We start from the raw sequence: 23,490 nt of genomic DNA on the forward strand, positions 1-23,490 counted from the left end.
ATTTCAGGTCCTAACACACTGAGCAACATTATCTCACTATTTTCTTTTGTTCCACCATCTGATTATGCCCCATTATTTCTTGTATTTACATTGTAAATTACTTGGGGGTGTTCCTTTTTTTCAGATGGCACTCACACCTATGGATCTTGGTCTATATAGGTCAGTTTATTAAATCAGTATTATTTACTTCGAATCAGTATAAATAATTATACAACATCCAAGTGAATTGTATTTACATACTAATAACACCGAACCAAATACACATCAGGTTTAAGGCTAGCAACACAAGAAAACCAGTTGAAATTTCCAAATTGAAACAGCATTTGCAAAAAAAAAACCAAACCACATACCTTCACTTTTGTCACCCTGGCTAAATTCAGCATGAGGAAACACTTTGTGTAAAACCTCAAGAAGGTTAGTGAAGGTACGTTCCAACAGTGGTCTGATCACAGGAGATAATGCATGTCCTGAAGATGTCACAGCACGCTGGGAAGCAGGCACAATATTCTGCATTGCATGATAAAAATCCTGCGCGCTAAGAACTACTGAAGAAACATCAAGCTGTAGTTTCTGACTGCTCACATAAATCTGGGGATAGCGTCGTCTCAGGGCAATCAAGGCAGCCTCAGTGCAAAGTGCTTTTATGTCAGCTCCACAGTACCCTAGTGCACACAAAAACAAAAATATCTTCCATGAAATAGCATTGCTGTGCTACACGTATTTCAAAGATGCCTAAAGCCAAAAAACAATCAGTAATACTTAATTGTCAAGGTCCACAAAGCATCTGCCAAAAGGTATCAGGTCATAATCCAGCAAGCGTTGTGTACCAAGAAATTATGTACAGGTATATTGAAATATAGTGAGAAATGAATTCCACATTGAGGTTAAAATGACCAATGTTTTCACTATGTAGTGCGATATGTAGTGTATTTTCAGCCCAGGGTTATAGGTCTGTCATTACCCTTTCTTTTTCCTTAACATCGTCTAAAGTATGTGTACAATTTTTACAGGCAAGTCCCTCTCCTCCTTTTTTACTTTAATATCTCTACATGGGTATAATTTTTAATAGCAAAGTAATTTTGTTCTACTGGATGAACATCACTGACTTTAAACTTTTACAGACTGAGAAAATGAGCAGTATAAAGAAAAATGTTTCATGGGTAGAATATGGAAGAGATTAAATCTCTTGGTAAAAAAGCATACTGTGGACTCTTGGAAAAATATGAACTTCTATCAAGAAAAATGTTTCAGAATTTTTAGAGTCTCATAATTTTAACTAATAAAACCAAAAGAGTAGAAAAACTATTAAAAAGCATTAGAATTTTAATTTAGCCTAGCTTCGTAAATATCTACAGGTGGCTACCTATAATTGCTTAATCATCCTCACTGAGAAACACAGAGCTGATAATTATGAAATACTGAGAGACTTAATACCGCTGTGTCTTTTGCAGTGCTAACGGTTTGGGGGTTTTCCCCAGAGCTAGAAATTAGATTTCAATTTTTTCCATATCTCTCAGCAAAAGGCATTAATAAGCCACTGTATTTTGTAGCACCATGGCTCCATCTTTAAAAAATGTACAACATTATTCCGGTGGGAATACTCTTTTAGAGAATTATAGTCATTATAGGAAAACGTGTTGCACTGAAGCACTGCCACATAAGAGTTCATGGTTTTGCAATAAAGTGTTTACAGAAGCTAACTAATCAATTCTTTAGTTAAATTATTCTCTATCAACTTCTTTTTAAGGAGACTTCCTCCTCCTCGGTAGGTCTTACACCATTTGCACTTTTTCTACTCTATTTTTGTATCAGTGTTTTGTCAGCACGAAGTCCCAAAACTGAAGCCTGCCTTGTTTCTCTCCCTTCGTTCTCTGATGTTCTTTCACTGCTGCTGGCACACATATTTTTACATATAGCAACAAGGAACAAAGCTGATTCCATATAGAGTGTTGAAAAACAAAAAAGGAAACAATACTGAAGATAGACAACTTTCCATCCCCATCATTCAGATATATAAATTTGGGGGATAGTAATAAAAGATACCAGCTTTTCAGCTATAAAGATGACTTAAATCAGCTGAGACTTCAAATTCCACCCATTTCTCACATATACTTGAAAATAATTTTTAAAAACCAAAAAACACACCCAGATGGAAGATCGCCATAAATATCAGACTCCTTCTGCAGCTTTTAAACTAAGCTTTCCAATTTTATAAAAAGGTTAGTAGTTAAATCGTTTAAACTTGATGAGCACACACTGTGACTGTTATCTAAAAAGCAGGTAGCAATTCACACTCACAAGTTACCTTGAAATAAATACACATGACATTTGAAGTATGCTCAAGTACATCCACTATATTAATCAACAGGCAACTAATAATTTTCAGTACTAAGTTTATTTGTTTTTAACTAACCCCCATCATGAAATTAAATCTATGCAGACGCACTTCAACCATGTGAACCCATTCGACAGTAGCTACAGGTGCATCAGAAAAAACAAAACCAAGGTTTTTCCTCTAAATTCTTCTTTGTTCCTTCAGTATCAGGTATCACATTCCCATTTAAATTGGTCCACTTCTGATCTAACAAGCATACTGGATTAAACAAAAAATGCTGGGAGGCTCTAAACCAACGCTTAAATCAAAGATGTGCTAGAGATGTATAGTACCCTGAATGGCTGTCACCTTAAAAACTGGTTAGTATCTTCATGACAAAAGATTCGGCAGCTCAGGAGCTATATCCTTTCCAATTTTTCTATTAATAAATGCTGCAATATCACTTTCTAACAGTCATTTTAATCACCGCTTGTACATCTCCAAAGAATTGCAAAATTAGGAAATAATAGCCTGTAGCCTATTTTTAAAATTAAATTCTCAGGTGATCAGATACACAATTAGTCTCCATTTCTACTTTTCATTTCTCAGGAGCACTTATATTTGAAGACTAATAATTGCTGTCTCTTTTTGAGAGACTCTCTTGCGCATACTGTACATCCATTTCAGTGACAGGAAAACTACAAAAATCCTGTATCTTCTGAAACATTAAAGAGCATTTTATTTCTAAGAAGCAAATGCACAGTGATTAAGAGGAAGGAAAACACAAGTAAAGTATTGTCAAGGCAAAATAAAATATATCATGCCAACAGTACATAACCTGAATTTATTTTTGCCCAAATTTACACTATAATATAAATCAAGGTTCAGTGCATTTGCTTCCATTTTTGAAGCATCTCACAAAGGATGTTCAATTTGGCAGGCAAAATGTACAGCACACCTTAACTTAGCACAAAACAATAATTCTTGTCAAGTAGCCCATTTTTTTCTACCCATCACCACCACACTTTGCTTAACATTTTCAAAGTACAACTTTCAAAGATCTGAACAACAAACAAGTGGATTCCCGTGTAGGTTTCCAAAGAATGCACTTTGACAACTGAAATTTTAAAGCCATATTCTTCCACATTTACTGTGCAGAAATTATGTCCTCTTTAACATTTCTTCTGCCTAATATCCACCCCAGAAACCTAAAACAAAATGCTTCTAAACTGGGTGAAATGTTTATGTGAACAACCTCGACCACTTCTTCCAATTTACGTCATGCAACTCCCTACAGCTCCTAAACTGGACTGCAGGGGAAAGGGATTTAGCAAACAACTCAGCATGATGACAGAAATGAAAAATAACTACTCTGCTGGTTTGGGTTTTTTTAATTGTGAAACACACGAACACCAATGCCAAAACTTCCCCCTCTATCATTACATTAGCATGGGAAAGAAAAAAAATCTAACAGGATACCACTTTGCCACAGAATGGTCCTGCAATAATAAGCACAGAGTAAGAGTATTTTCAACAAGCATCTTGAGCATGATGGTTTGCTTCTTTACAATTGTGTTTAACATTAAATAACCGTTATTACATTGCAGAAAGATTCATCGGCAAGATGACAGATGGAGAAATTCACATTTTTTTGGTTGCTAATATGTTTTGTTTCCTACAAGATCGAATTAATAGGTCTGTGTCTACCTACAGAGAGTTATCATTCTGAACAACGTAGTAAGCACAAGAGACAAGAAAGGACCTATAAAGATCAGGATATCTGGGGCCCAGCTCCAGTAAGGAGAAAAAACATAATAATTACTTGTGTTTACGGCAGGTGCTAATAAGGCATCAGTGTATGGTCTTCTGAGCTATTCCATGCTCTCCCCAAGCTGCTTCACTTTGTCTGACACACATTGCAGTCATGTGGCCATTCAGTGAAGTGAGTTCTTTCATTCCTACATACACAGAAATCTCTTAAAAGGCCTGTAATCCATAACACCTGGGACAAAAAAAAAAATCAACCCTCAGGACATAATCTATTTTTTGCAAGTCCTGGGGCTTTTCCCTTCTAATTTCTTTATAATTACACCCCTGGATCTTAAAAAGTTGAGTTGCACGTACACCTGTTTCCCCAAGGTCATTTACTTTGGTAGTATTTCAGGAGCTTTCTTCATCAGGATCCATATGCTTGTAGTTAAGTGTTGCCAAGTTTGCTGAACTGGAGAGAGGTGTAGACCGTGCTGTGCAAAAAGCCTGCTGAGTCTAGGCAGCTTTTACTTGGGGAAGAGAGGGTGTTGGTGGTGGGGGCAGTATTTGTTTGTTTGTTTTAAAAGAAAACCTGCACACAAGAGGAAACAGCAGATAAGTCCGACTTGCAACGGCCACAAAGAATCTGGCAAGTCTGTTTAAATAATTAGTTGCTGCAGATTTCACTTATAGAAATGATGAGGCTGTCTCAAGACGAAGAAGATAAACCAGTCTTACTTCAGTTGTTTTAAGAAGGCCTTGTAATAGTCAAAAGGTTTTAATCTTGGATGCATGGAAACATTTAAATTCCAACATACAGAATGGAGACAATCAAGTGCACAATAGTTGGACAGTAGGAAAGCCAAAGAAAACAGAAAAGGGTATTTCTTTTTATTAGCTGACTTTTCCACAGAACTGACAGTTTCACAGAGCACAAAGAACATCCTCCAGTCAAACCTACAAATGGCTTTCCCTACGGTCTGAAATTTTAAAATACATAATTGTGTTCTCAATGCAAAAATACGGTGAATTTTCAAAGAAACAACTGGGTTTTATCCCATCTATTCCCCTCTCTCCCACTAAGCAGCACCACGTCTTTGCACAAATCAAGCAGAATTTACATGAAATGGGTTTGGCACATGCTGTCTTATACCCGGCAAAGCTTAAACTGGAGTTTGCTGGATAGTTATGTTTCCTCCTCACCAGAAGATGTTGAGGTCTTTGTGCATCAAAAGCGGAGGGATGCTGCTTCGATGATAGATGTCCCTGTGGATGAAGAGGATAATTCGGATGTACTGTAGCTGACTGAATGGACTGATGTTCAATTTAAAAGTTCTTATTTCTCTGATGATGGATTCCAATGCACAGATATTTGAGACTGTCCTTTTTCTGAGAACTTCAGTGCTCGTCCAAGCAGATGACTGACAGAGGATGTATCTTTGCATGACAAATTGTTGAGAAGAGATTGTGGTGTGTGTTTTAGGGTCATTTCCTCTGTTACATTCACTTTAAAAAATATTTGGGTTTATTTCTGATTAGCTTTTAAGCAGCAGGTTTATCTTGAACAACCATCCTCCATTCAGTACAGCAGGTCTTTGGGCGCTCCAAAGGTATATCTAATGTACTCATGGTGTGGTGCTTTTTTCCCCCCCTGTCTATATCTACACTTTGGGGATATTCTGTGCTAGCAATCTGGAAAAAAAATTCATCTTTAGAAAGGCTGGTTAGTTTGTTGGATTTCTGTCAGAGGAGAGCATGCCAGTCAGTAAACATGAAGAAAAAAAAAAAAAAAAAAAAAAGGGAAGAAAAACCCAAAACCAAAAAACTACCCAACCCCACAGAAAAACAAGTACTGTTTTTTTTTCCCCTCCATAAGTAGACAGAGAAAAAACAAGTCTCCATATCTCTTAAACACACTTTTTTAATGGGAAGTCTACCTAAAGATTCCAATTCCCACTTCAGTTTGCTTCTTTTTGAGGATATGCATCCTACAGAAGGACAGTGAGGTTACAGAAAGGAAACATAGTTGTATTTTCAAATGACTACTAGCTACTCATTTTGCATTTTAGTAAGACAGAAGCATATTTTGTTATTACAAAAAATAAGAATGTTGTTGAAAGTACAAAAGTTTAGAAAGGTAAAAATAATAAAATATCCCGATACATTTAACATACTTTGGAAGTTTCACACAGAAGAGAAAGCATCTATAGTAAAAGTACTAACATCATAACACTCACCAACACATTTTTCAGCTAGTTCTCCTAAGAAAGGATCTGACAATTTGGGGTTCCAATCCCTGGTATGAATTTGTAAAATGTGCTTTCGTGCCTGATTTCAATGAAAAAAATAAATAAATAAAAGAGAGATCAAAATTAGCAAGCCAAATGCAACTCACAGAATCACAATATTTTAGACAAAAATATCATTTGGTCATGGGAATATCAAGTTATTTTACCTGTTTTTGACACGTCTGAGACACATAAAATAGAACTTAGCACTCAAAAGTCTCTCAAGAGCAACGGTTTTCCCTTCTTTTTTAATTTCATATATAAGCACTAATTTTTTCAGTATACCAGTTACACATTTTAATTGCTGTTTAATCAACAACGTTATTATACATAAACTGATCAAAACTCATCTTCTGTTTGGAATTATCATCATTTTATAATTTAATTTTTAATTGCTGCACATATGATTAACAGCTTCTACTGTCAAATGCATCTCCAATTAATTTATTACTGAGTAGCATAGTACATACACACGAACTCCAAAACTATTTCATTTAAAAATTCTATAGAATCCAAATACACCTATGAATATGGAAAGCAAATTTAATTTCAAGTATAAATTCATTAAATATTATGGCTGAATTTATAGAAGTCTAGAAAAATCTAGGAAAAGGAATTTAAATGTTCCTGTTGCCAATTTAATAACGATGGGCTCTGCATGAACAATTTTTACGTGCTCAACAGTCTACATGATAATAAAGCTATTTTCTCTTACCATAACTTCCAAGACCCATACTTTTTAGATAAACAATCCAGTTTAATGTGAACAATTTACCTCTCTGTTTAGTTTTAACTATGTTCTGAAGATTTGAAGTTCAATACAACTTTATATATACAGGCTGTTTTTACTAGAAATGTCTTCCTAAAAGTAAACATTCTTACAAGTAAGAATGCATGTTTTTATTTCATAAGCTTGGTCATCAGGCATTAAAATGTTTAATATACTAGAAATGTGTATTAATAAATCTCCTCTGTAAGGTTTACCTTTTGATCAGGCAAGTTGAAAAGAAATTCCCTGTCAAAGCGACCAGGTCTCCTGAGTGCAGGATCTATAGAATCCAGTCTGTTTGTAGCACCAATTACAACTATTTCACCTCTATTATCCAGTCCATCCATGAGGGCAAGAAGAGTAGACACTATAGAGCTTGAAGAGAGTTTTCAAAACAAGAACTTATAAGGAACACCACAAGAATGTTTACTTTTCAACTGCAACATTCATAATTTCAAATTTAAAAAGTTAAAAAAAAAAATCAGTTGCAAAACTGTTTCAAGTCTCAAAGCAAAAAGGAAGCTTTGGATATAATTTGTATCATACTTAGTATTATGACTCCAGTAAGGATTACATCAAATTCAAACCTCCTTCTTTAAAAGTTTGGGGAATGGGAGCTCACGAAGCTGTTTATTGCAGCTCAGAAAAGTTCTCTTCCAGTTGAAGATGTCCCTGCTCACTGCAGGGGGGTTGGACTACATGGCCTCTAAAGGTCTCTTCCAACCTAAACCATTCTGTGATTACCAGGATATGCATCATCCTGTTTAGGGCAACTGTAGCACCAGGCAGAAGAAAGGTGCAACAAGACAAAGCCACATGTTCCCATAACCTCCTACCCTGTTGGCCCCAAAATTTCCCTCCTGTCCCTCACAGTTGCTGCCACCTATAAAATGAAAGATATAAGTGCATTCCCATAAAAAGTGCAGCAAAACTGAGACTGAAGGCAACCCAGAAAAATTTCAGCAGTGAACTGTTAGAAAAAAATGTTTTAAAAAATGACACAATAGCAACTCAAGATAAGTTTGCACATCACTCCATCCAGAATCAAAAGGGCAGGGGTGTCCAGTTCATTCACAGAACATTACAATTCATCATTTTAGAATAAAATTTTTCTCAACTGTTTATTCTATAGGGCTGGTAACAGACAATCTGTTTACAGTACAAAACCAGCAGCCAAAGGGAAGGCTGTGGAAATCTTGAAGTTAATAATGGCTGAAGGGTAATCTCCACTAGAGCTTGATTCCCAGCAAATCAGAGTCTATCTGAAGAACTGAGATGATGACTTTCAACACCAAAAAAATTCAACAATCTGTCCTTTCTAGTGTAAGTGGGCTTAAGCAAAAGTAAAAACCTTTCTTGGGAATGGAGTTAAATTACACTTAAGAGTTTACCAAGGTAATGTAGCATATACCAAGATAATAGTAGCTATATGAGAAATATTACCTGTGAATCTGATCTTGTCTACTAGAACGAACTGGAGCCAAGCCATCTATTTCATCAAAAAATATTATAGAGGGTCTCATCAAGTATGCCTGGTACGCAAAAAAAAAAAAAAAAAAGAATTCACTGTTAATTCATAATTTATCCATCAACATGGAAAAGTTTGTTTTTATTACAAAGCATTAACATGCTAAACATACGTTAAGACACTTTTGTTAAAAATCTACAGGCTGAAAATAAAAACTGAATTTTCAACTACAGTACTTTCAGACAAAGCAAAAAAGAGTGCATTCTCCTTTGAACAAGCAAGATGGCACCAGTGTATCAGGTTTTACTGTGTATGCAAGAGATTCAAGACAAACTGAGACACTTTACACTCATTTACAGAAAACAGTATCTTATCTGCTCACAGCCTGTTTGTTTAGACATCTGTGTCTGAAAAGAGCTTTTGTTTGAGCAACTACATTTCACTGCTTTATGTGATGCTCTCTTCTGTCCATCATTTTCCAAGCCAAATAAGGATACTAAAATATATACACAACAGATGCAATCCTGCATGCTCCTCTACATAGCATTTGTCTTGAACATGCCAGCCAAATTAAAACTTGCTGATTTAAGTATTTTTATCAATTTTTACTCAAACTACTTTGTCTGTTTAATTAATGGACAAGTTGAGAGACTTCTTCCCCTCAGTTTTCAGAGCAAGAAAACTGTTCTCAGCAATCCTCTATTTCTTCACCTAAATATAAAATTTGGACAAATCCTGCCCAATCTATGGAAACTTACGGGTATTTAGTTTCAACTGCAAATAATTTTGACTGTCTAGAACACAAAAAACAACACATGGAGAAATTATATGAAAAATATGTATTTTCTTCTAACCTGATCAAAAAGGAGTCGAAGCTGACGTTCAGATTCACCAACCCACTTACTGAGACAGTCTGCTCCTTTCCTCATAAAGAAAGCCACCTTTTTGTCTCCTTGACTGCATTCATTAGCTAGAGCTCTAGCTACCAAGGTTTTACCTGTTCCAGGAGGACCATAGAATAAACAGCCCCTGAAGATAAATGGATCAACACAGTCACAAACTTATTTTATGTCTCCTGAAAAACTCCAAGTCAAATTTTATAATGAAGACAGGGAGCCTGGAGAAGAAAGACTTACGTTCAAGTATTGTAATTTAGTGTATTGAACATGACTTAATAAAATCTAAGTTCGTTTTATGCTTTCAAATCAGTAAATCTTTGCTTTGTAGAGAACTTTAATCACAGGCATATTAAGCTCCCAAATGACCGTTTTACACTAGTTAAATACTTCCTCAAATATTATATCTTAGGTAATACTCGAGTCAGTTTTTGTTACTTCTTTGGAGAGACATACTTCCTTTAAATGACGAAAATATCCCAAAATTTTCAATTTACTTAGATTATGTGTACCCATTTAAATCACACACAAGATGCCTGATTAATAAATATTAAAACCATAATAGAACATTATTGAGATTACTTCTATATAAGAAACAAAAGCATTTAGCTTTATATAGTAAAAAATTTGATAACAATGGAAAAAAGTCAAGGTACTACTTAACAGAACACTTGAGAATTTGACCAAATTTCCTACCACAAGAAAAATAAACTAGATTTTTGTAACTCTTAATCCCAATTACATTCTCATAGACAAGTGGGGTAGCAAACATGTAAGTCTATTTGAACTGTAAACACTTCAGGGAAAGAATCAATCTCCTATATGTTTTCAAGTGAAGCATTCTTCAGGGCTTAATAAAATAAAAATACAACAATAAGAGTAAGTACACCTACCTTGGTGGCTGAATTTTGAATTTTTCAAATATTTCTGGATAGAGAAGAGGAAACACTACCATTTCCTTAAGTGCAAGGATATGATGACTCAATCCCCCTATACTATCAAAACGCACCTTGGAAAAAAACACAAAGCATACAAAGCATATATTGTAACAGCCTTCCACAAAAGTACCTTTACTTATAAAATAACATATTTTAAAACAAATTACAAACAACATTGCGTTGATCTACAGGAGTTCCCTGAATTTTGAAAGTGTAAAAAAAAGTCGAGAAAGTCAACTCTTGTTTGCCCACATACGGTTTATCTGGTTCACAAGGTACTGTGCCAGGGATGCCTGGACATCTACAGAGGTCCAGTCTAAGTCTGAGAGCGTTTTTAAGCTCAGGCACAGCATAACATGAATATAGTCAATGTACTGCTAGTCAATGGTTCAGCCCTAGTAATTCAGCAGCTTCTGGACAGCACACACCAATAGCTAATGTGCATTATTGTTTCTGAATAGGCACAGGACCCACATGGCTAGTACCGAGTTAAGCAACCCAGGTGGGCAGTAATTCTGTGGTCTGCACTGCTCAGCATATCCCAGTTTCTACTGTCACAAGTAATCACAAACTGACTGTAAACAAAGAAATATAGTTGGTCAATTCATATTTTGGTTTATTTGCTATATATATGCAGCCTGTTGATTACCTACAGGACAAAAGCAAGTGCTTTGTAGCCCAAAGGAATAGACCGACAACAGCTTTGGAAAAAAATAAGAAAAAGATCAGTGAACTTATTATAAATTTACTTCAACTCTAATGAGAGGCTGTGGTGAATTCTGCTTATGCATAATTGGGGGAAGGAAAATAAAAAGTTCTAACAAAACCTACCGATTTATCAACAATCATAGGGTCAACATCAGCCAAACTTGCCCCAACTTTCACACGTTCACGCAGGATTCCACTAGCTAAGTCTTCTGCTCTGAAGTTTAAAGGCAGGCACCTGTTCAACAACAACAAAAGAACACCAAATAAATATTGTTCTGTTTTGATCATTTTGCTGGCATGGGAAGAACCAAGAGATTAAATGCCTTCTACTACCTAAAGAGACACCCTTCCTGGACTGATAAGGCAATTAAAACTAACCTTTTTATTGTGGTAATTATTCTTGTATATCTGGAAGCTTCTTAACGATAGTTTTATGCTTCCATACAGACATTTCAATCTGCAGAACTAGGCTGGACAGACTATTTTGATTAAACACAGAAGAAACAACATTGACAAAAAGAACAAGATGCTCTTCACTGGCAGTGATGAACTGCATAAGTTCAGTAAGGTAAAAAAAGGATTAACAGTACAAGGAAAACAAATTTAAAAAAAAATATAGCTCATTAGGATCTGAAGAAAAATAAAAATTTTTCTTGCAGATCAGCTGTAACTCACATCCACCTGTTCCAGCTTCTTAGTGTATAAAAAGAAGCTTTAAGCCCCGACACAGGTTAAATGCACAGTTAAAGGGAGGAAGAAAAGTACCAGTAAGATATAGGTTACGCTTGGAACTACGCTTTTGGTAGTGGTACATCTTTGGAGTTCCTCAGGTTGCAAAAAGGAATGGTGTGGCAGACAGGAAGAGACAGAAGAAAAAAAGATGAGAAAACACTTTTTTTCTGCTCAGTTTTCCAACTAAGGTATCTGTGGCAGTAAGTAAAGTTACTGATACACCTTATAGATCTTCCACTTTTAGATAACTGATGAATAAATGTAAGGTCAAAAAAGTACATGTTGGGTGTGTAGGATGCACGTTATTACACCACAGGGAAAGAGAAGAATGAGAGCTGGTCTTGCGAGTAGAACTGAACTAACTGGGACCAAGTAACAGCAAGAATAAAAATCCATTTTAACAGACAAGCATTTTGTCTTATAACCTAACTGAATCACACAGATATTCTTATCTTTCCGTCTTTTTATCACTACCGTTAATTATCTACTCATAAGACTTCAAAATCTATATTAATATATAACCAGCAACCATCTTACACTGTGTCTGGAAGTAGTCACAGGCAGAATCAAAAAAGTCTGCAGAACTCATAGAACATTACAGAATAGCTTGGCTTGTTTTCTGCTGAATAATAAAAATCAAACCCTCCTAAATACCAAGGATGTTTTGATACCTATTTCTTGCTCTGGCCATGCTTTTAGATTTTCTTCTTTCAAAACGTTCTTCATCTGAAGAGGTGGTATCACTGCTGTGAATGGCATGCTTCTTTCTCCTATTGAAGTGACAAAATAAATATAAAACTCAGTCCTTTTTGCAGTAGAATGGCATTTTTGATTCTTTTATAAAACCAAAATTGAAACAGCAAGTACAGTACTGTTCGCATTTAAGATGCATACAAATTTTAGTTTTATTAAGTATCAAAATAATCTGGGAGGGGAACAGCATCTTTTACTGTCACAGGGATATCCGAATTCAACGTAACATTATTAAAAATGTAGACCCCCATAAGATATGTGGTCCTGTCCATGTTACCCCAGCAAGCGTGATTGAGCATTCATTCAATCAGCTGCTGAAGTTCACCAGACAAAAACTGTACTTAGGAAAGCTTCCATCCACTTTAGCCACCTCCAACGTAACAGAATAATCAAGATCTCCTTACTCAGTTTCAAGTTTCCCTTTAAGTATTATTTGAAAAAATTGCATACTTCCTGAAGCATATGGTGTCTTTTTATGAGGTCATTAGTTCTGAACAGCAGAACTGTTTCACAAAATACCTCTATTGTAGTTTAACTTTTGCTCTCAATCTAAGTAAAATTACTATTCAGAGTCTGCATGAAACATTTCTTTGACAGTATTTCAGAATACTGAGTATTTCAGAAATATTAGAGAATGTACATTACATCTTCTGTACAAAAAGGTGTTCAGTTTGATATCAGTTTGAAAAAAATCAGCACTACTTTTGTATTAAAAATTTGGCTACTAGTAAAAAATAATGAATTTTTATAGTGAATTTTAGCTGCACCATTTGTGAGAGCACTGACTAGCTGTTTTTTGCCAAAGGATAACAACGTCAATCAGTTTTACTGTTTGAGGACCAAAAATTAGATACATTTAAAAACATATCAAAGAGAATATCATGCAATTAGGAAGAATTTTTATGACAGTGTCCTGACAAGAAGGGATAAAATGAGAACGGAGCAATGAGCATGCTAAAACAGAAGGGATAATTGCTTTCACGCTCTTTATATCTTACTAGCAAGTACAAGTCCTCAGATTACCCACCAAAATGCCATATGCACTTTAAAAAAAAAAAAACACTCTTAAAAAGTAAATGTTTTTATCAATATTACAAAGAAACTTGTAGAATCATAAGATTCTGCTATTATTTTACTTAATTTTCATATTTTCACTGTGCCATTAAATTGAGCAATAAGATGGCAAGACTTTCAGCTGAGACGAGTATTCATTTACTTGGATTCTGTTCATGGGCAGATTTATCTTTTTGAAGTTTCAAGTAAGTTTATTTTTAAGAAAATGTATTAAGCTCTGATCTCATCTATTTTGTTAAATAAAGCCTATCGACAGTTTCCAAGACAACTTGGTGTATTCCAGACTTCTGGGACACAAAAAGTAAGCGTCAAAAATAATATTTGGTAAGTATTTTATTAAATTGTTAGTATTACTTGGACAAATTTTGAACTGGAAGAAAACAAAAAACATTACCTTGATTTGTTTGTTTTTGTAGAATAGCAAGGGGTTATTTGTCAAGCTGCTGCTTTCAACAGTCAAGCGTTAAATATAATCTCTTACACAAAAAGCTACAGCATGCAATGCGTAACTCTCCAGTACTTGCAGCACACCTGTTTCCACTCTTTTTATCACAGAGCTTCTACTGGTATTATGAAGTGCTATGAAATTCATTTTTGTATGCTGATCAGGATCTGAACCTAAGATACAATTCAAGACCTACACGTATGTGTGAATGAACTGTACAACTCACTCAAGAATGTTTTGAAAATCAAAAGCTAATAGAAATGAACTGAGGGAAAGCAGAAAAGTACATACCAAAAGACTGACATTTACCTGATATGGCTTCTTCTTGCAGGAGATCTGTGAATATCAAACAGTGTATTTTCCCTCTTTTTTTGATGAGCTGGCACTGAGCAAGAGAAGTTACAGGTTTGTAACATCAATTACAAAAGAATAATAAACTAAGCTAAATGCAATGCAAAAGTGCTAGATTATTGGTAAAGCAATAATGTTGCCACTGTTTTCTCCAAAATCTCAAATTATGAAAAGAACCTGGGGCAGGGAAGGGGTGTGTGTGTGTGGAGGGAAATCAAACCTCTTATACTTAATTTCACTATCACTATGCTTGGCTTGATACTGTCATGGGAATTCCACCCTCAGCCTCCTCAGATCATCACAGCTATGGCTATCATGGCATGAATGTAATTCATCCAGGGCACTAGCATTTTTAGTTTATCTGCAGGACATGAAACTCCATACAGAAAGACCTGCACAGCTGATATGGAATGTCTTGAAATTTCTCTTAACAAATAAACCACAGCATTCCTCTACCACAGTCTTAATTTCCAAGTTGCCTTAAGATACAGCACACTGCAGACACAATTATAATCTAAACCAAATATGTACGGAATACAGTATTTCAAACGGAAGTATCAAAAGGTTCAAAATTGAGAGACACTACACTGAAACCTGTACGGATCACTGAAGGCATGTCCTCTGAGGAGCAGCTAAGGGCTCTGGGTTTGTCTCCTTTGGGGAAAAGGGGGCTGAGGGGTGACCTCATTGCTCTCCGCGGCTTCCTGAGGAGGGGACGGGACAGGGAGGTGCCGATATCTTCTCACAGGGATCTAGTGATGGGACATGTGGGAATGGTTCAAAGCTGCAGCAGGGGAGGTTTAGATGGGACATTGGGATGCATTGCTTTACCAAGAGGGTGGTCAAACACTGGAACAGGCTTCCTAGAGAGGTGGCCGATGCCCCAAGCCTGTCAGTGTTGAAGGGGCATTTGGACAATGCCCTTAATAATATGCTTTAACTTCTGCTCAGCCCTGAAATGGTCGGGCAGTTGGACTATATGATCATTGTAGGCTCCTTCCAGCTGAACTATTCTAAATTTCTCATCTACGCAAAACGTGGTAACCTCTGCTATGCAATTTATCTACCGTTATGAATTAGGCTGACCACTCAAGAAGAGAATCAGGCATAATAGTAACTATTTTTTCTATGTAATTACCTAATTTATTAGATTGCTTTCTGAATTCAACTTCTGCCAACTATTTCTTGACGTAACCCCTGTTCACATCCAACCCTGAGCCCACCACATGGAAGTACTTGCAAAGTTCAATGAAGCAGCATGCACTAGCACCACCACCACCACTGACAAACTGACAGATTGTGTCTCAGTAGTGATATTCACATGGTGAACAAACAGAGGCAAGATGAAAGTCACTAATGCTGCATGAGAACTCTGTCAGGGTTGAGGAGCAGTCATCCATCTTGCAGGTCAGTAGAGTAGAACTGCATGAGCACTGTCTAGTTCCTCACCTATTGGAGGTGCCTGGTATCTTTCAACAGTTTTTCTCTGTCTGAGATTATACGGCCGATCATTTTCTTCTCCCTCGGCCTCTTCTGCTTCTATATCTCCATCTTCTTCCTGAGATTCTGTTGCAGGGGGGAAATATTTTCAGAACACTTCTACGTGATGCCAGCACCATCTTCATGCTAATAATTAACACTTTAATGGTCACTAAGAATTATTCCCCTTCTATTAATTAACACTAATTGGCAAACCACTGGAAATTTGAAGACCAAGATAAACCTACAGTGCATTGTCAAACTTTCTTCTAGTTTCCCACAGAAGGTTCCAGAAAAGCAACAGAAAGAAAAATAAATGTAGTCAAATTCATTATAGTTGTAAGGTACTTCAAATATTGCTTCCATCCACTTTTTCCTTCAATAATTATCTTTCAAACTAAGACTAATGCCCTTCTCACTCTTTTCCCACAGGATCCTCAGAAAATCAAATACTTGACAAAGCATGAAAATGTGTACAACTTTATGATTCACAATATAATTTTTACACAAAGCAAATAAACACACTGTATAAAGGTACCACCTAGGTCCATCAGGATCCTACAGGATCAGTATGTCCCTCCACAGATCCCAGAATTAAGACTGCATTCTTATGAACTGGGACAGACCACACCCCCTAGAGCAGTTTCAGTTCAAAAATCAAGACACACTACACCAAACCCTGTATGGATCCCTGAAGTCTGAGTCTGAGTTTTTAAGGAAGCCAAGCATGCTGTTGATCATACCAAAGTTAGACATAATCCCTTCTTTCTAATACTTTTTGAACCCACTGGTCAGTTTCATCCAAATTTTTAAAGGAAGGCAGAATTTCAAATACAGTCGTGTGTCTACAAGCCTTCTAAAATTCAGTGGATGGATAGAAAACAGAGACTTTAATTGATACCTTCCCCAAAGGAAGGATGCAGAACTATTACACATTCTTTCTGGTAACTGCCACCCAGCATATGGGAAGTAGCAAGTCAGTTAGCACATATATAGTTGCAGACTACATGCATCACATCCTGGCTTCCACCAGGGGATTGTTACAGGGAATATAAGGAAATCACCAATTACTTAGTGTTAAAGAAAACGGGAGCAAGGGAACAGAGTACATAAAAATTTAGAAACCAGGGTTTGTTCTGTTTTCAGATAAATTTGCTTTTGTTTAAGAGAACTACTTGTAGAGATGCCCAAAAGGTCTCCTCCTTCTAAAAAGTAGGAATCCTTCAGTGCTATTTATCTGCAATAGTCTTGTTAATTGGTCTTTTTAATATCTCCAAATCCAGATCCAAAACCAAATAACTTCTGCAGTGCAATATATTGCTATCTTATGTTGAGGAGAGCTTTGTTTTGTAAGTATTTCAGAGAAACCCTTACAATTCTTTACAACCCATACCTTCTTCTTCCCCTTCTGTGGACACTTCATGATGGTTCTGAATCCCATAGCTATTTCTCCTCAGTGATTTCCTTCTTCTTTTCACTCGAGAATACATATCCATGTTTTCCTGGAATAAAATTCACATACACTCCTGTCAGTGCTGTCCCACGTCACTCACAGTGTTAGCCCACAGTTCAGTAAGTAATACTCTACACAATCTCTAGCCCCCAAGTCTTTCCAACATAGCCCTCAACGAATAGACTACAAAAGCAGTGTCATTTAATGGGTGATAAAACAAGTCTCTCAGTACCTAGCCCATCTAATACATAGTTAACATCAGTATCAAGCTGTATTAGGAAACAAAGAAAATGACAGTCCCTGGTCCTATTTTCAGACTACCAGAGTGTGCTTCAAAGGAGAACTGCCACAGTACCTCAATGAGTGCATGGAAGTCAATGCATCAATAAAGAAAACATGATTTAGTATAGATACGTTAATTTTGTTCCGAATTTAAGTTTACCAAGTTTTTTTAAACATTATCCACTGAAGAGGGTCTGAAACCTTTTGACAGAGCTACAGACAAATCTATGGAGATTGCGAAAACAAACACGCTTCCCCTTGATAGTACTTTTATTTCAAGATCTAAGACACTCTGCACTTACAAATTCTGTGTCTGTCCACATTCGTAGCCGTTCTACTTCCCCAGACCGCCTATTTCTCCTGATGTTAATGTTATCCATTTCCTGTAGGACAGCTTCAGCAGTACTAAAATACATGCAACAGTTAACACAAAAAGAAATTGAGTCTGAAAATAGCAGACATGCAGAACTTTTTACACAGCATCCAACAACCTAACATCTAGTTCTATGGTCTGTTATGGCTATTCCAAGTTGATACAAGTCAACTAAATACACAAATGAATTGAAAACTGAAAATTTTAAGATAGCCTCTCAAACCTATCCATTAACTACAAAACCAACCATAACAAATAAAACTGAAAGATGAACCTACAGAATATAAACTAAAGAGTAGGCAAAAGAAGAAACACTGATGCTATTAAAATTCGGGGTTCGAATTAAGTTGTAACATTTTTAAAGAATTTTTTTGCTCAGTGTAAACTGTAGCATATAAATTTGTAACTCCTCAGATATTAGATTAGGTGTCAGATAAGATTGTTTGCAGAATAAGAGAGTAAAGCTTTTTACCTACATAATTGTAATAATGGGAAAGTAATTAATGCCTCCACTCCATAAGCTTTACAGCTTCTTACCCTGGCCTCAAAAAGAGACTAATACATGAAAATTTTTTTTTCTTCAAATGTTAAAACAGTAACACCTGGAGTTTAACCATTCATTATTTGAGCTCACTACTCTACCATTTCTCATCTACTATTTAATTAGCCTACATTTCCATTATCTGAGTATTTGTAAACAGCTGTCAAAACAATAGTGGTGTATAAATAATAACCAAGATGATTCATTGCTAAGGAAGGAAACAACAGAGTATTCACCAGGCCAAGTCAATTATTTGGCCACCTGTCCTGAACACCTAGTTGCTGCTCTCTACAGCAGTTATGCTAGATTTCCAATGGAATTCTACTATAATTGTGTAAGAATTGTAAGAAGGCAGGAACTTTCACTTCCTTTCTTTCAAGCCGTTTAAAAGTAAATCTAAAGGGTAATATCCTGCCTAGAAATAAGTCAATGGCTGTTCTGGTCACAGAATTCAGTAAAGCCACGATTTCATTCTGAGCGCCCCTCTCATTTTTAAACAATTCTTTTAAAATATCTGTGATGTACGACATGACATAACCGCTTCAAGTACAAACATGCTATAGTTTGCTACCAAAAAAAATAGGGTTGGAGGGGATCTGGAGAAGTCCACCTGCCCTGCCAGGCAAGAACAAACTACACAATACCTATATCATTCCTGACACATGTGTCTAACCTGTTCTTAACCTCCAATGATTATGGGACACACTGTTATCAGTATAAGTTCATATATAGACTTCAGTACCATGATCTTATCAAATTACAATCTTCATGGTAGACTTTTCCTATTGTTGATGAGGAGAGGGAGATTCAACTGCAACTAGAAAAATAAATGTAACTCAATATAAATTTGTAAACCGATACCAAGTATTTACCGAGTAAATTGAAAAAGAAAATTAAATTAATAAAAGATTCAGAACACATTTCACAATAATGATCATACTTGGCAATTAAATGTTTATATTTAAATCTTTTCCAAGCACTAGAGCAATCAGTCTCTCACAGGTGTGACTATTAAAACCCATTTTACAGGTGGGAAAATTGAGGCATAAAGTGACCTGTCCAGGGCCACACAGAAATAATATTTCAAGGAAAGTATTTCTGGCTCCCATTCCTATGCTCAGACCAGACCGTGCCTCCCTCTCTGACCTACTTTGTCTGCACAGTAAATGTCAAAAAGTGACACCCACCCTACGTGAATTACTAACAAATGGTAAAAAAAAACAACAAAAACAAAAAAGAGAAGGCTACAAACTGTTGATATTTTATGATCAAAACCATACCAGCAAAATCTAGAAAGCTTCCAAGCATTGTTGCTGATCACCAATTTACATCACACTTAGGGTATTACTACATAAACAGGTTACTAGGAAACAAACTAGGGTGTGGATTTATAGCATGTCAGCCACTGTGCAATAACCGCCAACATACATGGTTTTATCCAGGTGTAAATACAAAGTAGCTTAGTCCTCAATGAAAGTCTGGTAAGCTGCTTTGCATTTAGATCACGGATAACATAGGCAGTTACAGCACAGGACCCAGCCTGTAACTCAAACCACAAACTAGCTTGCCTCGACGCTAATACATTCCCACAGTAAAACACATAGATGGCACTGGAAGACAGGGTTTTCTAACTTTTTTAAAAGTCATTAAGATGCTTTGTGAATACAACTGAAGTATCCCCACATACCTGTTTACTAGCTGATCAAACAATAAACTCTGATTCAAAGTTTCAAATCTGTTTTTCCTGGACCGACAACTTTTTCTGACTTCTATATCTCCGTTTATGCAAGCATGGTCCCCATCTCCCTTTTTTTCCCCTCGAAGGGGATGGCTTTTGAGAGCTAAGAGAAATTTGTATTACTACTTCAAAATGCAGGAAACAACATTTTCACAAACAAGAATTAATAAGAGAATACTTAGCAAGGACAATAAACCAAAAGTTACGGAGCACAGTATAAGCACCCTTATATTCACTAAAGAAATATATTTTTTAAATTCCTACCAAAGTTGTTTTACAAGCTATTTCTTCAGATTCCAGCTTGTTTCCTTATAGGATAATCTTATGATGAAAAATTGGCATTCAAATATCCATTAATATTTTTACGTTAACATCAATACTAAAATGCACATTTGGCCCACAGTTTCAACTCTTAGTCTTTCAAATACAGTATCAAAAGGTCAGATACAACACATTGATTTCACAAGCAAATCTATATCAGCTACTCTGTACAGTGCCAAACAATACAGGATCCCACTTCTGATTGACCCTTAGGCACCACAGTAAATAATAAAATTCAAAAAATGCTTAATGGGATAACACTTACATAGAGTCAACACAGAACTAAACGAGACAGAACTGATGAAAAAGGGACACAAAAGACAAAGTGGTTTTAGCTGAGATATGCAACGAGATGGCAAGTTTGTAAGGTACAAGCATATAGGAAAACTGTTCAAGGTAGCAGGAGCTGCAGACAAGGCAGGTCTCTATAAAGCAATAGTAGATTTAAGTGATGTTAAGAACCATGGAAGGCCAAATTTTAAATGAGCAAAGAGAGGAAGTAAATTAAAGAGACCAGCTGGGAGAGGAAGGCCAAAATTAGGTCATAACAGTAAATTTGGGAATTAAGGAAAACATCAAGATCATGGCCAAGAGGTCTGAATTGAGAAGAGAAATGGAATTTCATCTAAGAATGTTCCCCATGTCCACAGAGAGCATCCAAGATGTTGACAGAAGAAAACTGAGCCAAAACAGTAACTTTTCTGGTCAAAATGGTCAGAGTAATCAGTGGAGTTATTAAAAATATATGCAACTGAAAATCATTGACATAAAACTGTTAAATGTAAAAGTAGATACAAAAGGGTCCACTGTAATACACTTACATAAGCTACGTCCATTTGGTAGTGTAGCACCAGGCTGAGAAGTTAACCTAGGAAACAATTATATTAGACACACAAATAACATTAACACTCCTTAGCCAAGCAAAAGTTACACAGTGAAAATAGAACTTTAAACATAGAATGTTACACGGTACACTATGACTTCAAAGCCTTTGTGACACATAGCCTCTGAAGAGTCAGCTTCATGCCCAACATTGTAATGAGGACAAAACTGCCAAATACCAATTATATAAATCCCCCAAATTATCTAAACATCTCTTTTATTAATCCCTCCAATGTTCCCTCATGCCATGTCCTACTATTAACTCTCCCCTTAAGTTTCAGAACAGGATCTCGGTATAGCTCTTCAAAGGCAATTATCATTCAAACACTTTGGATAAACTAGTAGAAGCACAAAAAGCTGGTTTTACTCACAGGAAAAGAATAAATTTAACAAAACTACCAACTCAAGTGAATGGCATTAAATTTATGCTGGGTGTACTTAAAATCAGTAAAAAATATTTTTGTGTTCTCTAGCAATCTAGTATTATTAATTTCTTTTTAAATTAACTTTTAGGAAAATTAAGCCCTACTACATCATAGCCTAAAACAAAAACATATTCCAGAATTTTCTGCAATTTTATGGCATGAGCAATTATTCCTTCATTTACTTATCTTTAAAAAAATGAAAATATTCTTATTTATTAGGAATGATATTACTAAAATATAATTTAGAGTAGAATACAAATGAACAAGAAGTCTACAACCGCTGGCAGACTGTTAAAACTAGTTTGTCATCATCACTGTGCAAAAAAGTAAAACAAATCAGACAAAAGAAAAACAAAAATGTATATCTCTTCCACCCTTAGAAACACTAACAGCTTTACAGACAAGTGAACTCTATATACCACACACCAGTGCTGGGTAGTAAACTAAAATTAATTTGATGGGAAAGAGAAAAAGGAGGGGAAATTTTAATAATACCAAAATGCAATCTGAGCTTGAACATGACCAAGACTTCACAAACTACAGAGAGTTCAACTCAGAGGCACAGAAGGTGTAGGCTTTGCTATTATTTTCCTATGAAATGTATAACAAATGCTTACATAACAAAGGTAACCTAAGGATTTTTAAAAGCGTTGGGTGGCAACAGAGAAAAATCACAGTTACAAAAGTCATGTCCATATTCAACTTTCCTATAATATTTTTCTGGTCTGATGTTTTAAGTATTTTAGAAACCACAGCTGAAGAACTGAAACTTGATGTTAGAGGTTTAGCAACAAAACTTTTGGGAAAAGTCTTAGCGACTCAATGTCGCTATTAGGCCCAGCACTTTGGATTTTGGCAGAAAACAACAAAACAAAAAAACCTCAGATGCAAAGACATGTCGCAGTGGGTTCTACATGAGTAACAACGTGAGTTTCAGTGTCCTGGCCAAATTTAATTTGACCCAGTGATGTAAATTCTCCCAGCCACATTAAATATTTTTCAGCATTTCTAACAGGTACAGTACAAGTCCACATTTGTACAGAAAAGAAATAGAATGTGCATGAGTTTCAATACATTCCCAGATGACCATGGCACATAATATGCTACATTTAATTTATTCTGTTTTAAATGGGAAAAACAAACAGAAAAAGGAGAACTATTTTAAGATTTACATAGTTTTTAAATATACTTCATCCTAGCAGATGACAGTCGAGAAGTGAATTACAAACATTCTTATATACAAAGCATTGCAAGAATGATTTTGATTTGCACATAAATATGAAATATCTACGTACAAAAGAATCAGTGTTAACTGAAAGTTCTCGGCTCAAGAACATGCTGCCTACACTGTCTCATCATTACTTGTAATCACGTGAAGAACCTTATGAACACAAGAATGCTTTGTAAAATATTACTAATCAGTTGTAAAACGAAACTAATGAGTTGTTTTTCAAGTTATAAAAATGTGGCAGGATTGAGGCTATGTTTAATAAAATACAGTAATTTACTTA

At 35.8% G+C, this 23,490-nt stretch overlaps 1 protein-coding gene across 2 annotated transcripts in view; it reads right to left on the reverse strand.

Moving 5' to 3' along the window:
- Positions 1-23,490, reverse strand: part of ATAD2B (ATPase family AAA domain containing 2B) — an 82,692-nt gene that overhangs the window by 43,382 nt on the left and 15,820 nt on the right. For both annotated transcript variants that reach the window (XM_064448135.1, XM_064448134.1), the window contains exons 3-16: positions 21,494-21,540; positions 20,301-20,454; positions 18,002-18,104; positions 17,358-17,466; positions 15,935-16,051; positions 14,444-14,519; positions 12,534-12,632; positions 11,254-11,365; positions 10,378-10,493; positions 9,443-9,617; positions 8,564-8,652; positions 7,336-7,495; positions 6,301-6,391; positions 351-662 (exon numbers count right to left, since the gene is read on the reverse strand). In XM_064448135.1, coding sequence (XP_064304205.1) covers positions 351-662; positions 6,301-6,391; positions 7,336-7,495; positions 8,564-8,652; positions 9,443-9,617; positions 10,378-10,493; positions 11,254-11,365; positions 12,534-12,632; positions 14,444-14,519; positions 15,935-16,051; positions 17,358-17,466; positions 18,002-18,104; positions 20,301-20,454; positions 21,494-21,540 — 1,760 coding nt within the window. The remainder of the gene's footprint in view (positions 1-350; positions 663-6,300; positions 6,392-7,335; positions 7,496-8,563; positions 8,653-9,442; positions 9,618-10,377; positions 10,494-11,253; positions 11,366-12,533; positions 12,633-14,443; positions 14,520-15,934; positions 16,052-17,357; positions 17,467-18,001; positions 18,105-20,300; positions 20,455-21,493; positions 21,541-23,490) is intronic.

This window comes from Phalacrocorax carbo, chromosome 3 (genome assembly GCF_963921805.1).
Source record: "Phalacrocorax carbo chromosome 3, bPhaCar2.1, whole genome shotgun sequence".
Lineage (NCBI taxonomy): Eukaryota > Metazoa > Chordata > Aves > Suliformes > Phalacrocoracidae > Phalacrocorax > Phalacrocorax carbo.